Source organism: Gambusia affinis, linkage group LG05 (genome assembly GCF_019740435.1).
Source record: "Gambusia affinis linkage group LG05, SWU_Gaff_1.0, whole genome shotgun sequence".
Classification (NCBI taxonomy): Eukaryota; Metazoa; Chordata; class Actinopteri; order Cyprinodontiformes; family Poeciliidae; genus Gambusia; species Gambusia affinis.
The window spans coordinates 15,280,543-15,296,137 of record NC_057872.1 but is presented as its reverse complement, the minus strand read 5'-3'; the positions used below and the strand labels follow the sequence as shown (position 1 = coordinate 15,296,137).

The 15,595-nt window shown below is 40.0% G+C and overlaps 2 protein-coding genes across 2 annotated transcripts; one reads left to right on the top strand and one right to left on the bottom strand.

The window, feature by feature from the left end:
- Window positions 1-9,315: 9,315 nt before the first annotated feature.
- LOC122831105 (SUN domain-containing protein 3-like) lies at window positions 9,316-12,346 on the bottom strand. The gene is made up of 8 exons (XM_044117048.1): window positions 12,308-12,346; window positions 11,717-11,807; window positions 11,439-11,611; window positions 11,266-11,339; window positions 11,058-11,178; window positions 10,864-10,961; window positions 10,553-10,726; window positions 9,316-9,429 (listed from the first exon to the last, which is right to left on the bottom strand). The coding sequence occupies exons 2-8, from the start codon at window positions 11,803-11,805 to the stop codon at window positions 9,316-9,318; spliced, it is 843 nt and encodes a 280-aa protein (XP_043972983.1). The 5' UTR covers window positions 11,806-11,807; window positions 12,308-12,346.
- A 731-nt stretch (window positions 12,347-13,077) lies between these two features.
- Window positions 13,078-15,142, top strand: LOC122831450 (speriolin-like protein). The gene is made up of 4 exons (XM_044117635.1): window positions 13,078-13,311; window positions 14,122-14,322; window positions 14,406-14,530; window positions 14,765-15,142. Exons 1-4 carry the CDS (start codon window positions 13,152-13,154, stop codon window positions 15,095-15,097), a joined length of 819 nt encoding a protein of 272 aa, XP_043973570.1. The 5' UTR covers window positions 13,078-13,151; the 3' UTR covers window positions 15,098-15,142.
- The last annotated feature ends 453 nt before the right edge of the window (window positions 15,143-15,595 follow it).

Here is a 15,595-nt window from a genome sequence, read left to right as displayed (position 1 = left end):
AGTAATTTTGCCAATTGCGCACCAGTCAGAGCAGCGCACAGTTCCAGTCTTGGAATGCTCTGCTGTCGCTTGGGGGCTACTCTGGATCTCGCCATCACAAAAGCTGATTCCACATTTCTATCTGCTTTCTCAGTACGAAGGTATGCGACGGCGCCGTAAGCTTGTTCAGATGCGTCACAGAATATGTGGAGAGCCTTGTTGCAATCCTGCATATCTGTTTCAGGGCTATTGTAGCACCGTGGGATGGTTATTCGGGGAAGGTGTTCCAGCTCTCCTTCCCATTTGTACCATGCCTTAATGAGGTCTTCGGGCAAATGAGGGTCGTCCCATTCTCTATGCTTGTCCCATAAATGCCGAACAATAATCTTCGCTCTTGTGGTAAAGGGTGTAATGAAACCAAGTGGATCATACTGTTTTGCCAGAACTTTGTAAATGTAGCGCATTGTTGGCCTTTTCTCTGGCACTGCACGATATCTGTAACCCAGCTCATCTTTCTCACAATCCCAGCGCAGGCCGAGTGCCATTTCTTGCTGTTCGAGATTGTTCTGGGCCAACCATTGCTCATTACTGCCACTTCTGGCTTCCTCTGGCAGATTAGCTATAACTTCAGGGACATTACTTGCCCATTGCCTGAGTTCAAATCCTCCTGAGAGAAGAAGTGACTGAAGCCTGTCAACTAACTCCTTTGCCTTTTCTGTAGAACTCAGACTATACAAGCAGTTGTCAACATAGAAGTTGTTCTCCACAACCCTCCTTGCTTCTTCATCAGGTGTTGTATTCTCCTTTGTGTGTCTCTGCAATGCATAGACAGCACAGCATGGGCTACAGACAGTGCCAAATGGAAGTACTTGCCATTCAAACACATCAGGAGGTTGCATTATTTTTACATCCCGCCATAGAAATCTTAACAGAGGTTTGTCCTCAGATAACAGGCGGACCTGATGGAACATTCCTTTAATGTCACTGGAAATGGCAATGCTGTGCTGTCGGAGCAAAGCACTCCCAGAAGTGTGGGGCCGAGGGTTGGTCCTGGTAACAGATAGTCATTCAGACTCTGTCCTTGGTATTCAAATGAACAGTTAAACACAATTCTGTGCTTTCCATTATGTCCCACCATGTGGTGTGGTATATACCACGCTTCCTTTGTTTGTGCAACATCATCTGGCATTAGCTTGGTGATGTAGCCTGCATCTTCCAACTTAGCTATTTCTTTAATGTAGATGTCTGTTCTGTTAACATCCTTCAGCAATTTCCTTTCTGTGCTTCTCAACAGTGGCAAAACAGCTTCCTTAGCAGCATGCAATGTAGGCATATTAATGTTGCGAAGAAGCGGGGTTGCGTACCTGTTAACACTGTTGACAGTCACTTTTGCAGTTTTCTCATCCAGAAGCATAACTGCTTGATGATCTTGTTGTGATCGCATCATCACCTTTTCATTTCTGAAGGGCAGCACATCCAATTGCCAGAGTTGTTGCACATTCTTCATCAGGTCAGAGTCTGTAGATCGTGTGGATGTGAAAAGGCACTGAACCTGTGTGGGAAGCTGCTCTTTTAACAAGCTTGTAGGACCCTGTAGAGTCCATCCCAGTTTGGTTTTAACAGCAGCGGGACCACCAGGGGGTCCAAGTCTTACAGGCTCGATTGGTGTGATTAAATGAGGATAGTCTGAACCTATCAGGAGGAGAGGCTTCACTTTATGGAACGGAGTGAGGGGAAGGTTCTTTAGGTGAGTGTATTTACTTTGTAAAGTGGTAACGGGATGTGAATGTTCAGCTAAGCCTAAGTGTTCTGCTGTAAAGGCTCTGGTTATTTCATACCTTTTGTTAGGATTCGAAGCTGGTGAGATTGTGAAGGAAACTGATTCACCTTGGACAACTCGAATGTCTTGCCTGATGGTCTTTAAGGCTAAATCCTCATGGTCACCATGGAGTTTAAGTTGCTGTGCTGCAGCAGATAGAAGAATGGTTCTTTCAGAACCATCATCCAAAATGGCAAATGTCTCCATATTATGGTTGCCATTTCGCAAGATGACTTTACTTATCTTAAGTAGTACATGGCTGGAAGCTGTTGGTCGGTCCACATACAGAACTTCACTAGATGAGTGTGAAGAAGTCTCCTCTTTTGCTGGTCTTGCATTTACATCATGAAGGGCTTCCAAGTGTCTGCCATTGCATGTACTACATCTAACTTTCAGCCTACACTGAGCAGCTTGATGATTTCTTCCACATTTCCAGCATTTTCTGTTACTCCGAATCCACACTTCTCTTTGCTCCTTAGTGAGGTTACTGAAGTTTGTGCATTGATTCAGAAGATGTTGGTTGTTATTGCAATATGGGCAGAATAACTTAGATTTCAGACTGACTGGAGATGACTCTGTGGAAATAGAACATGTCTGAGGAGGGGTGGCAGCTGTGGTCCTAGGTTCTGTGCTGAGTAAAACAGTGGAGGACTTTGGGTGTGCTTGTTTCTCTTGTCGCTCCCTCTGTCTGTATGGTCTCTCTCTGGAACCTGACATTACTATTTCACTTTCCTGCACCTGGACTTCAAATTCCAACCAGTCTGAGAAATCGTACAATGTGGGTACTTGTATGTGCTGAGAAAGAGCATAGCGACGAAAATTAGTCCTTAAAGCATGTGGTAATTTTGATGTGAGTCGAGTGACATGAGAACCACAAGTCAGCTCGATTCGTCCATTTTGTCCCAGTTGATCCAGCATTCCAACAAGGGCTCGCACTTTTAGAGCAAATCTGCGAAAAGATGAAGTATCACTATCTCTGATATTGGCGCCATCCATTAACTCTGCAATTCTTTTCAAAGCGAGCTGATGAGGCTGTCCGTACTGTGCTGTAAGTGCTGCCATAGTATCACTGTAGGGAGACACTGAATTGCTGTAGGAATCTGCAATGAGTAATGCATCCTCTAGCTTGAGGTGGTCAACCAATATTTGATACTTGAAACGTTCTGTAGCATCACTTGGTAGAAGATTGTCCAGAGCTATTTTAAGTCTGGAGAACTCTCTGGGATCGTCATGTATGAAAGGGGGAATTGTAGGCTTCGGTCCCCTATAGATCTTCTCCTGATGTCCTAGTCTGGGTACAAAATCTTGTGGTTGCTGATTTTGATGCTGAGGATGAAGAACGTTACCTGTTGCATGGGGGTACTGCACCGCATGATAGTGAGATGGCTGTGAATAGTCTGTGGAAGACAGGTACTGCCGTGGCCGAACATCATCATATGTGAGTGAAGGTCCTCCTTCCCTTACATCCATCCTTTGCACATCATTACATGCATCTCGTACGTCATCATTCATCACTGAAGCCGACTTGAAATAAGAATAATGAGAGGGAGACAAGCGTTGTCTTACCGCTGGAGGAGGGTCTTGAACAGGTAAAACTTGCTCCTCCACTTCTGTTTCTGCTTGACCAACACTTATCTTTAAATTTTCCAATTGGGAAATAGCTTCTGACTCTGATCCAGATGTATATGGAGAATCCTGAAGTTCTAAATTTTCAACTGACTTAGCTGCAATAGAATGTTGCCTTTCCTGCTTGACTTTGGGTGCAGGGGGCTGGGTGGTCTGCAGCTTACTTACTGCTTCTGTGAGCCGTAACATGTTCTCCTGCATCTGACGGTTTTCTTGTCGAATTTCCCTAATTGCTGTCAAGACCATCTCATCTCTTGTTTTTTCAGTGAAGGCTGGTGTCTTATTTCCACCTTCAAAGCTTTGCATGGGGAGGGGTGTCATCCTGGCAGATCCCTCATGACGTTGCTGATGGCCACTTATGTAAGGGTGAGTGTTGATAGATGTCCTTGCTGCGTACTCTCCCTGTCCAACAGTTTCGTAACGTCCACCATACGAAGGTGCTCTACTCTGCTGACCAGCATACTCCACATAAAATTCGTCTAGATAAGGTGGCCGACGTATTTGCCGTCTGAGTCTGACCTGTTCGTCCCGCTCCATCATATTCTGAGGAAAGGTCCAAGACATGCTCTCTTCGTGGCAACTGTCAATCCGGCTCGAAGGACCATCAATGTTGTGCTGTCTTTAATTGTGTGTTAGTTCGTTAAATAGTACAGCCACCACGAGCATCCGGTAAAGAATGAGGAGAGTTTTCCAGTCTTGGGTTTTAATTGAGATGAGAGAGTGGTCTACAAGAAATACAGAATACAACAAAATGAAAGCTGTTATTTCTGCTTGCTATAAATGGTTATTTCCAATTTGTCCACTAGATGGCAGCATGAGACTACAAATAAACCATAAAGCACATTATCACAATCTTAACTCTACTTTCCATACGTATTTAAACTGCACAGGTATACAAATGCTGCTCGAATACTGATTACACTTACTTTCATTCATTTACTCGCTCTCAGTCTCTCAAACAACAGCTCAGAACGATCTCCATCTTCTTCAACTTTCTGCTAACACTGAACGTGTGCTCTGATTATTAACTTGAGATTACTCTGAACCAATCACAGCAAACATTATTCAGAACCAATCATAGCGAACATTACTCAGGCGGCTTCCTGAACTCTTAAAGTGATACACACAGTTATATTAATTAGTCCATTTTCAACAACAGTTCACACAGAGAAATCTCTTATTTCTCTCTCACGGAGAATCTTTTTCTCTCTCAGCCCCTTTTTTTCTTATTCTTTATTCTCAGCGCTTTTATATCAACAACGTAGAGATCGTAATCTCTCTTTGCAGATTCAGCTGGCTTAATATTAAAACTCATGGCCTCTGCCAGAACTTTATTGCACAACAACTTAAAACTAACATCCTTCCTCTCTTAAGTGATTGTTATTCCACATCTCTCCAAATCTGAAATCCTTCCTGACTTCTAGGTCAGATTGACCCAGTCCATTTGAGAGTACATTTCTTTTAGGTTAAAATAGATCTTAGTGCGAACCAACCAAACAGCATAATTTTTAACTATTTTCATAATTATATTCCTCTACATTTTCACGGTTTGCTTGCCCAAGGTAATGATGTACATTGATCCAGATCAGTTGCTCGGTGATCTGGCTCTGGTCTGCTCACTCGTTGCCATACACTCGCTCTTTCAGGCTGAATACAGAATTTGTTCCATTGAAATAACAAAGGAGCAGCTCTTTCATTTACCACCTGTCTCCCCTCGGTGTTATGGATTAACTGGTGGCTAAATTAAGTGGTTGATACCTGTCCGCACCGCAGAAGTTTTTAAGTTGTAGGTGGCTGTGTCGATGCCTGTTGAAAAATGCTACTTGTGTGACAAAACAGTTTGCAAAACTTTATTATGAATACCATTTGATACATATGTGTTTAATGTTGCATGTGAAAATTATGTTTCGAAACAAGTTTCTACAGAGCAGCAGTCAGTGCTCTACGAACACATAACCAGATCAAATCAAATCAAAATCAAATACATTTTTTTGGCTAGTTGTAGCTTATTTAAGAAATTTAAGACCCTTTTTAATTTTAATTTTTAAATTTATTATTTCCTATTGTACAGAGAGGGTAGCTTGCGGAAACTGACTGTAACATTACCATGATGAAATGACGTTCTTACTTAAGTGCAAGCCAAATTGTCTGTTATTGTTGGTGTACCCACATGCCGTGCTATGTGGCAGTTTCTCACATTCAGCTATGTGTAGGTTGGAAGGACTGTGCAAATAGTAATATTGTAAAAGAAGAATGAGTGAATGGTAATCATTGGAGGCTTTTATTTTTAAAACACAAGTCCAGAGGATGTAGGTAGAAGCCCAGGCATTTTGGCATATGCCCAGGAACTGCTGAACTGACCTCCTTCTGGCCCTCTGTCATGCGCAGTTCTCCTTCAAGCATGGACCCATTGGCCCCTTCAGGTGTAGGCGACTGCTCCAAGGTGTGGACCTCCTTCAAGTGTGGGTGAGCGGCTCCTCTCCAAGTATTGAGCCAGAAGCTTCTACGCCCGTGCATCTGTCTCAAATATCCACTTGTCTCACACTGCTCACACGTTGGCCATGTGGAACGGAAGCCCCTGGTCCAATTAGACCAAAGTCCCCACGTGACCTTAGGTGCCTCACATTCTGGTACCTTAATGGAAGCACATTTATCAGTCACAGGAGGGCATTGGAGTACAGTAAATTCATTGTCATTTTTATCAGTGAGGAAGATAACTGACTTTTTATAGTGAGAAACGTCCTGCAAAACCAGACATGGGATAACTGTCTGTCTCCTAGAAATACCTGATTCCTTTGGTAGTCCTTCATTGAAAACCTTGAATCGCTCTTAGTCTGATCCCTCTCCAATGGCAACCTGCCCTGGGAAACCTCACTAAAGGCTGAACCCCAAGACAAATTCTCCATCTGGTTCATAGGGATACTCAAACCCCTCCACCACGTTAAGGTGGCGATTCTGCGGAGGGGTCACCAGCCGATCGCGATGGATGTTTAATCCAAGGGATCCCCCATCCTGAGCAAGCACAAGGCGACAGTGGAGAGGATAACTCCCTTTAAAAGGAAGAAACCTCCAGCAGAACCAGGCTCAGGATCAACAGCCATCTGCCGAGGCTGACTGGCTTCAAGAGGGCAAAAATAAAAAACACAACACACAAACACAAAAATTGCAGCAAACTTCTGAAAGAAGAAAGACAGATTTAGTTACAATATTAGTTTACATTACACATGTTTAAAAAGGGAGATATAGGAAAGTAGTGCTCAGTCTATAAGATAGACATTGACAGAAGATAGAGCCCAGACTGTTGTAGGCTGAGATCTGTAGCAGTACACTACCTCTCACTGGAGTCAGTCCTGAAAGAATAACATGTAATAAAAAGTTAAACTTCAATACCTGGGGAAGAACTTAAAGAATTGTGTTAGTTCACCGTTATCTACAGTCATGTTTCTGTTTTCCCATATCCTGGACAGAAAATCTTTAATTTTTATTAAGAAATAAACATGTACAGTTTTCAGAGTTTATGTTTATGTTTGAATATGTTATTGCTCTCAGACAGTTTATGTTAAATGTAACAACAGTTTATGTAAAAGTGTCAGTGTTTTCATTTTAAATGGCACAAAAATATGACTTAAATTCATAACATGGAGTTGTAGAGGTTGCCAATCCATCAAAGGGCAAAACAAGGACACACAGGACAAACAACCATGTGACACACACTCACAATTAAGGAGATTTGGACAGACCAATTAACCTTACAGTCATGTCTGTACTGTGGGAGGAAGCCGGAGCACCCGGAGAGAACCCACACATGCCACTTTTATTGTGTCTGAACCTCTTTGCTGCAAGGCAACAGTGCTATCAACTGCGCCATTGTGCAGCCCCCATTCTCAGTCCATTAGAACAAAATCTAGACAATTACAGTATAAATGGACAATGAGAATATACATCACTCCTGTAAAACTGAGTCATTTAACCCCATCATTGTAGATTTGTGTATGCATGGTGGAGAAAGGGGCACGATTACCATACATTGCTTATGGCAATGCAACAAAATCAGTGCTTTTTGGGAGTAGGTTAAAAAAATAACAAGAATTATTCCAAAAGATGTTTTAATGGATCCTGCTCAATTTAGAGAGAGCCAAGACAATCAACCATGCAACACACACTCACACGTCAGGAGAATTTGGACAGACCAATTAACTTAACAGTCATGTCTTTACTGTGGGAAGAAGCCGGAGCACCCGGAGAGAACCCACACATGCCACTTTTATAATGTCTGAACCTCTTTGCTGCAAGGCAACAGTGGTATGAATTGTGTTAGTTCACCGTTATCTACAGTCATGTTTCTGTTTTCCCATATCCTGGACAGAAAATCTTTAATTTTTATTAAGAAATAAACATGTACAGTTTTCAGAGTTTATGTTTATGTTTGAATATGTTATTGCTCTCAGACAGTTTATGTTAAATGTAACAACAGTTTATGTAAAAGTGTCAGTGTTTTCATTTTAAATGGCACAAAAATATGACTTAAATTCATAACATGGAGTTGTAGAGGTTGCCAATCCATCAAAGGGCAAAACAAGGACACACAGGACAAACAACCATGTGACACACACTCACAATTAAGGAGATTTGGACAGACCAATTAACCTTACAGTCATGTCTGTACTGTGGGAGGAAGCCGGAGCACCCGGAGAGAACCCACACATGCCACTTTTATTGTGTCTGAACCTCTTTGCTGCAAGGCAACAGTGCTATCAACTGCGCCATTGTGCAGCCCCCATTCTCAGTCCATTAGAACAAAATCTAGACAATTACAGTATAAATGGACAATGAGAATATACATCACTCCTGTAAAACTGAGTCATTTAACCCCATCATTGTAGATTTGTGTATGCATGGTGGAGAAAGGGGCACGATTACCATACATTGCTTATGGCAATGCAACAAAATCAGTGCTTTTTGGGAGTAGGTTAAAAAAATAACAAGAATTATTCCGAAAGATGTTTTAATGGATCCTGCTCAATTTAGAGAGAGACAAGACAATCAACCATGCAACACACACTCACAATTAAGGAGATTTGGACAGACCAATTAACCTAACAGTCATGTCTTTACTGTGGGAGGAAGCCGGAGCACCCGGAGAGAACCCACGCATGCCACTTTTATAATGTCTGAACCTCTTTGCTGCAAGGCAACAGTGGTATCAACTGCGCCATTGTGCAGCCCCCATTCTCAGTCCATTAGAACAAAATCTAGACTATTACCTTATAAATGGACGATGAGAATATACATCACTCCTGTAAAACTGAATCATTTAACCCCATCATTGTAGATTTGTGTATGCATGGTGGAGAAAGGGGCACGATTACCATACATTGCTTATGGCAATGCAACAAAATCAGTGCTTTTTGGGAGTAGGTTAAAAAAATAACAAGAATTATTCCGAAAGATGTTTTAATGGATCCTGCTCAATTTAGAGAGAGACAAGACAATCAACCATGCAACACACACTCACACGTCAGGAGAATTTGGACAGACCAATTAACTTAACAGTCATGTCTTTACTGTGGGAAGAAGCCGGAGCACCCGGAGAGAACCCACGCATGCCACTTTTATAATGTCTGAACCTCTTTGATGCAAGGCAACAGTGACATCAACCCCAACATACAGGCCCCAAGATGGGGGGAAACAAGAAAATGTAATTTGTTTGTGTTGTACCTGTCTGAGAGCCTTTATGAATGTGTGTGTGTTGTTTTTCCTTCTTCATTTGTTTGTCTGCTTATGGTTGACTGGTGTATCTGTTTTTGTGGGGACTTAAAATTAATTATCTAAACATATACAAAATAAATATATGAAAGGAAAAAAAACCCTTTCCCTCCTTGTTGTCCTCTTCATTTAGCAAGTTCACCATGCACTCTAAAGTTATAGAGGCAGGTGTAGTCCGGATGACCCCAGTTGCTGTTCACCTGTAGAGTCACGTAGCGGAAGGAACCAACTTTTTCCGTCTGTAAACCAAGAGAGACACAAATTAGGCGGGTTAGATTGATAATCCATAGTTACAAATAGAAAGACAATAGAAACAAAGCAGGTCTGTCTTAAAGTGCATGGAAGCCTAGTTCAACTGGCGTTGCTGTAAAAATATTTTGCATTGTTTTCTCAAGATGGCAAGGCAGTTAAATTGATATCTTGCTAAATAGAAAGCAAAATGTTATGTAGTAACACTGGGATTATTTTTGATTGTTATCATGAGAGAACATAAATTATTGTTTTGTGATTAGAGGTTGACTTTTTTTGCTGTTAAAAAATTCCCCTTTAAGTGATAGAGAAAAAAATCAACAGTTTTTTTTGCATCTGTTCAAGTTAATCACTCTGTATCTCTGTTTTGGAATAGTTAGGGTTCATACCAAAAATTTCTGTGGCTGCACATGCAGGTGGTGCATTTAGCCACTATTTCTAGACAACATAATGGCTACAAACTTGACTAATTGATTAATTTTTCAATGCTATCTATCAGTTGCAGTCTGACCCAACAGCTCTGGAAGTGCAGAATTAACATAATTTTTTGGTTTAAATAAAAATTTTCATTGGCACACTTTGAATGGAACAATAATACTGTATCTGCCATTTTATTTAAAGTTTCTCTTTTATTATTGAATGCTAGTAACACCCAGTGAAGAACCTTATGGTTGTATGTTAGGAAAGATGATCAATATTTATAACAAGGTCATTCTGGGTTTCTGTGAGAACTGTATTTGGTTAATAAAACATTAATTTGACATATTTACAGGAAGTCTGAAGGTCTGTATTCGGTCTCCAGCTTCATCATATAGGAAAGTTCCCAAATGAGTTTCCTCATCTTCTAAATTCTTCTTTCCCTGAGACAAAATTAGATAGAAATGCAATTCATTATCTCATTCTTTCTTTATATGTGCATATCACAACATACATATCACATCCTGAGATAAGCAAAAAATTCATTAGTGCAGACAGAATGTTTGCATAGTTTAGAATGAGATCAAGTGATGTCATAATGAATCATTACTATCCCATTCTAAATGCATACTTAAAATATGCCGTAGGTGGATATATATGTTTTACAGTTTTGACACTCGTTTTAGTTGACCTTACATAGACATAAAATTCTTTAGGAGCACTAGAGATTGAGGAAGTTGGGGAAGCAATCTTGGGAATATGACCCAGCGACACATGAGTGACGGTGGCTTTGTGGGACAGTGCGATGGATAAACGTCCTGGGAAGCCTGCAAAGGCCCAGCATTGTCCTGGATTCAGATCAGTTCCTCCCTGAAAACAGAGAACAGAACAAAGTTTAGGTGGGGTACCAAGACTAAGAGAAAAGAATATCCTCAAGCCTAATATTACATCAAAAAGAAACACCACTTTTCCCAATATTCCTTTAATTATCTGAGTGTCATTCAGACCTGAATAACAATGCCTGGGCCTGCAGGTGGTAGCTTGCATCTAGATCCTTTAATTTTCTGATATGTTTTTGAGGTCATCTTGTCTAAAATTGTTGCTCCTGTGCACAAAACGCAAAAAACAGAAATAATGTGTCAGAAAAATTTAATACTGAAAATTTGAAAACTACTTTATGATCTTATTTCTAATAGCTCACCTTGAGACTGCAGAGCAAAGTTGGGCCACAGATCTGCTTGTGGTAGAAGGTACTCAACCTTTCCCTCTAACGACTGCAGCCTGGAGAGATATTCCTCATCCTCACCTCCAGAGATTGTAACCTGGGCACAACATAAAAGTTAACAGCTTGTTCTCATGTTTGCTCAGGATAATTAAATCAGTGTTAAGATTAGGAAGAGAAAACCTACCATGTCTGTTAGAGTTGGTGTGACAGATAACTCTGAAGAACACAAGTACAGGAAAATAATTCGCCAAATGCAAGCTGTTGAAGACGAGCAGAAGATGACAGTGAGACAACATTTAAAATTCAGCCTTTCTATAACACTTCCAAGCTGATTATTTGCTGAAGGAGAGTATTTACCAAAGACGACGAAGATGAGAAAGACAAAGTGGTTATAAGAATCCTGTATCAGAGTGTCGATCGTCTGGTTTTCTTGGTCAGTTATATTGTCCTCACGACTACAAAACCTCTCTCTATATGGTACCTCCACATTTACAGGCTGGTTTACAGGGCGGCCTGTTATGCGCCTCCTTCTGACCCAAGATGGAAAATATACAAGTGAGTAAAGATGTACATATATCAGCAGATGACTGCATAAAACATAAGAGTTAAAAAAAAAAATTGCTGATTTAATATACCTGTTTGGCATCTCTTTGTATGAAATAACTGGTTGTCCATACATGTCATAGTACCCATTTCTCATCAAACGTTCACTTGTTCTTGGCATGACTGAAAACAAAAAGCAAAGACATGGAAAAGTGGTCGGTGACTGGCACAAAGCATGTCTAAAATGCATACAACTATACAGTAAGTCATTTTCATAGTGAACACTGTAAATTTAAAGATGTTATAAATCTAAAACTTCATTTAATGTTGATCAGATCATCAATTAGTTACCTATCACAATAAATCTATCATTTCATGTGTGGAAAATAGTAAACTATCTATAAAACTTGAAGGAAGAAAATTTTTTCGCATGTAAAACTCCCTAATATTTTTCTGCTGCTTCAATACTCAATGAATTTTGCAAATATGCAAAAAACGTGCTAAAACACAAATGAGACATTTGATATTTACATCAAAACGTTAGTAAAATGATTTGATATTGAGCTAAGAACATCAAATAACAACTTATCTTGCTTAACCTATTTGCAGCACAATTCCTTCAAAGATCCTAGCACAAAATAACTTCTTTTTTTAACCTCACTAATTTCTAAATAAATACTTACTTGAAAAACTGTAGCTCAGTTAAATATCCTGAAGTAATAGACGTCTGTCTCTTCAAATGAATGAATTCCTATAGGAACTCCTCTCTTATTGGCAAAGGTTCCAAAAGCGCCTGATGACAAGTCAGCCTATGTGACATCACGTTCATCAGAACCTGCCCACAACTCATTTCTGTCTCTTTGAATGAATTGTGAAAATTCATTCCAAACATTTGAAAAAATAATGTCCAAAAAAAAAAAGTCCATTCTGCTGTTAAATTAGTCAATCAAATCACTGCTCTCAACAAAATTAAGAAATGTTTTCTTCCTGATGGGCATTTACAGAGTGTATTCAACATATGGTTAAAGGCTGCTTTTGGTTCATCCAGTGTAAACGCTTCTCTTTAAGTGATACTGTCAGTAGTGTTTTGTTGAACTTATTTTAAAATCATGTTTTTGTTTATGGGGAGATTTGATGAAAGCTCAGCTGGTGAGCATCTAATGAGGCTTTCACATTTAAGGAGTGTAGATAGGTCAGTGTGCTTGATGCAGTTTTCCTCTGGTATGACTGCCTGCTTTATCACAGCCTGATAAAAAACCTTATTGAAAAGTGACTACAAAGTGGTCGTTGTGAAATATTTCTCTTCTGTTTTTTCCAAAATACTTTTTGAAATTCTATACTGTTTTTACTATGGTCTAAAGTCTTAAGTACTTTTGTAAACCTGATGTCTGTTCTTTATATGAAATAAAGTTTAAAAAATGCCTTCTACCAGAGCTTGTAATTATGTTTTGATTCAAAATGTCCTTGGAGATTCAGCTGTGCTTTGAGCAGTTTTGGGTGCTCAGCTCTGTGTCCTAGAGCCTCAGGATGAGTCTAGAACAAGCTGCTGCAGCCTTGCTGGTCAAAAACGATCAACTTAAGTGGGAGATTGAACACCTGAGATCTATAGTTAACATGCTCCAGGAAAACCAGATGCTCACATCCAGGACGTACAGCAGCAGCGATTCCACACGGACTGATTTGACAGGTAAGGTGTTCCTCTTTTGCCGCCAGGTGGCAGTCTTGGCTTCCTCCAGAATGGGTGGTTTCAATCCCTAATGTTTTAATTGTGTAGTGGCACGTTTAATTTCAAATTGAAACATAGCATGGCTGTTTGATTAAGTAATAACAAGACAGTAAATTGCAGTTTTAATGTGTTTGATGCTATGAAGCATGATCAAAACTATTAGTATTGACCTGAAAAAAAATGTTTCTTGGCAACACAAAATTTATTTATTTATTTTCCTAGTACAAATTCTCATGAAACTAACCAGATTATTGTCTCATTTGTGTCTAAAGAAACCTCTTCCCATAATCTTAAATGCTGCCCATCCATTTTCTTCAGGCGTATTGTGTCCTGTACAAACATAGCACAGAAGGATAGGAACATATAGCACAAAACATAGTTTATGGGCAACACAGGAGGATACAATAACAGCTTTCATTTGTCAGAAAACAAGAACCTTTCTAAGGTTTTGTGGTCATTATCAGGATTTCTAGTAATAACTTTTATTTATAACAGAACTAATTATTAGTTTGTTAAACTGTTTTATATCAACTATGGAAGTGATTTAAAGACTATTTTTAAAGACTTCAGGCCTGATTCTGTTCTAACATTTCATTGATTTACATGTTCCCTTAATTGAAGCTTGGGTTTTGCAGGAGTCTTTCTAGTTGTAGATTTCTTAAGACCACCTACACACAGGCAAATTAAACTGATAAACTTAGACAGAGTACATCTAGCCATGCCCACACATGCCTCACAACTTATCAAATTTTGGTTATTTCTTAACTCCAGGATCTAAGCAGTCAGACCGGCGGCACAGCAGCATTGATGAGCGACAGTTCATGAGAGACCTCCATCAGAACACATCCAACAGGAATTTCAGAACATCGTCTCCTGTCAACTTCAGATCGTTCCTCCAAAGTTCGGTGGTGAAAAATGCTGAAGAGGCACAAGAGCTTCAAAGCCAGGCTGATGTTTTTCCTTCTGCCTTAGGTCTCACCTTTTACTGTGATTTTAAAGCAATAGTTGTATGTTTTTTGCACATTTTTTTTTTTTAGTAAATTATTTATTTTCAGGTAATGAAAGGCTGCTTGGTGAGATTGCCTATCAGCTGGATAGGAGGATCCTGTCCTATGTGTTCCAGGCTCATCCGAGGCTCTATGGTTTCATACTCCTCAACATACCTCAGAGGATTATCGAGGTAACACCTGTCTCAGTGAGAAACCCACAACCTACAGGGGAATTTCTTATGATCAAGTTCAGCTATGAGTGAAAGTAAAAGGTTTTTATTTCGCTCAAAAACGTCCCCATTTCACTAACCCTTCCTCTTGCAGGTGAGCACACATCCTCTGAGAGACTTTAGTCAGTGCAGACTGAGAAATGGCCATAATAAAGATCAAGCAGGAAGTAATGGATCTTCCTTCCTCTCTTGCAGGTGAGCACACATCCTCTGACAGGGCATGTAGACGAGGCGTATCAGCTCTATCTCTCAAAAAGGTACACAGACCTCATGGAGTCGCTCGGAAAGCTGGGCTACAAATTAGCTCTCCATGCTCCTTTTTGTGAGTTTATTGTCAATTCATACGGAATCCTAAAGGAGAGGCCGAGGAAAGGCAGCAGCAAATGGGCTGAGTGCAACAACCGAGATTTTCTGATAAAGATAATAGAGAATATTGCTCCACGAAGACTGCAGAAAGACATGCTGCTGATGCTCTCCTGCCTCTGCTACTTGTCAACAAAGGACAAGAAGCCCCTCCTTGCATGGTAATAATCACCTGACTCTGTGAAAATGTAAACCTTTGTGAAATAAATGGTGAGATTTGAGAAATACTGTATCGACATTTTAGTTTGCAGAAAGAATACATTCACTGCAGTACAAGCAGATTATCTTACGTTGCACACAGTAGTTTGGCATGCAGAGATACAACATACTGTATTGAAGGATTTCTTAGAAACAAAGCTTTGGGACTTTGTTGGATTTTGTTAAGTTACCACCACACACTTAAATGTAAGATTTCAACACAAAATGGTGGTTAATAATAAAGTTAACGAAGAGAACTTTGAAATCGCTTTTCCATGTTAAAATCTGAAAAGTGTGGCATGCCTTTGCATCCAGATTACATTTTTCTGTAAATAAAGCTGCAAGTCTCAGGCCGTCACATTGGATCCCTTGGTTTATGTAGAGGGCTGTAGTCTTTCCCAGTCTTTCACAGTTCCGACATTGTTTATTTTCTTTTGCCAGGATTTGTTAGAAAAAGATAGAAAT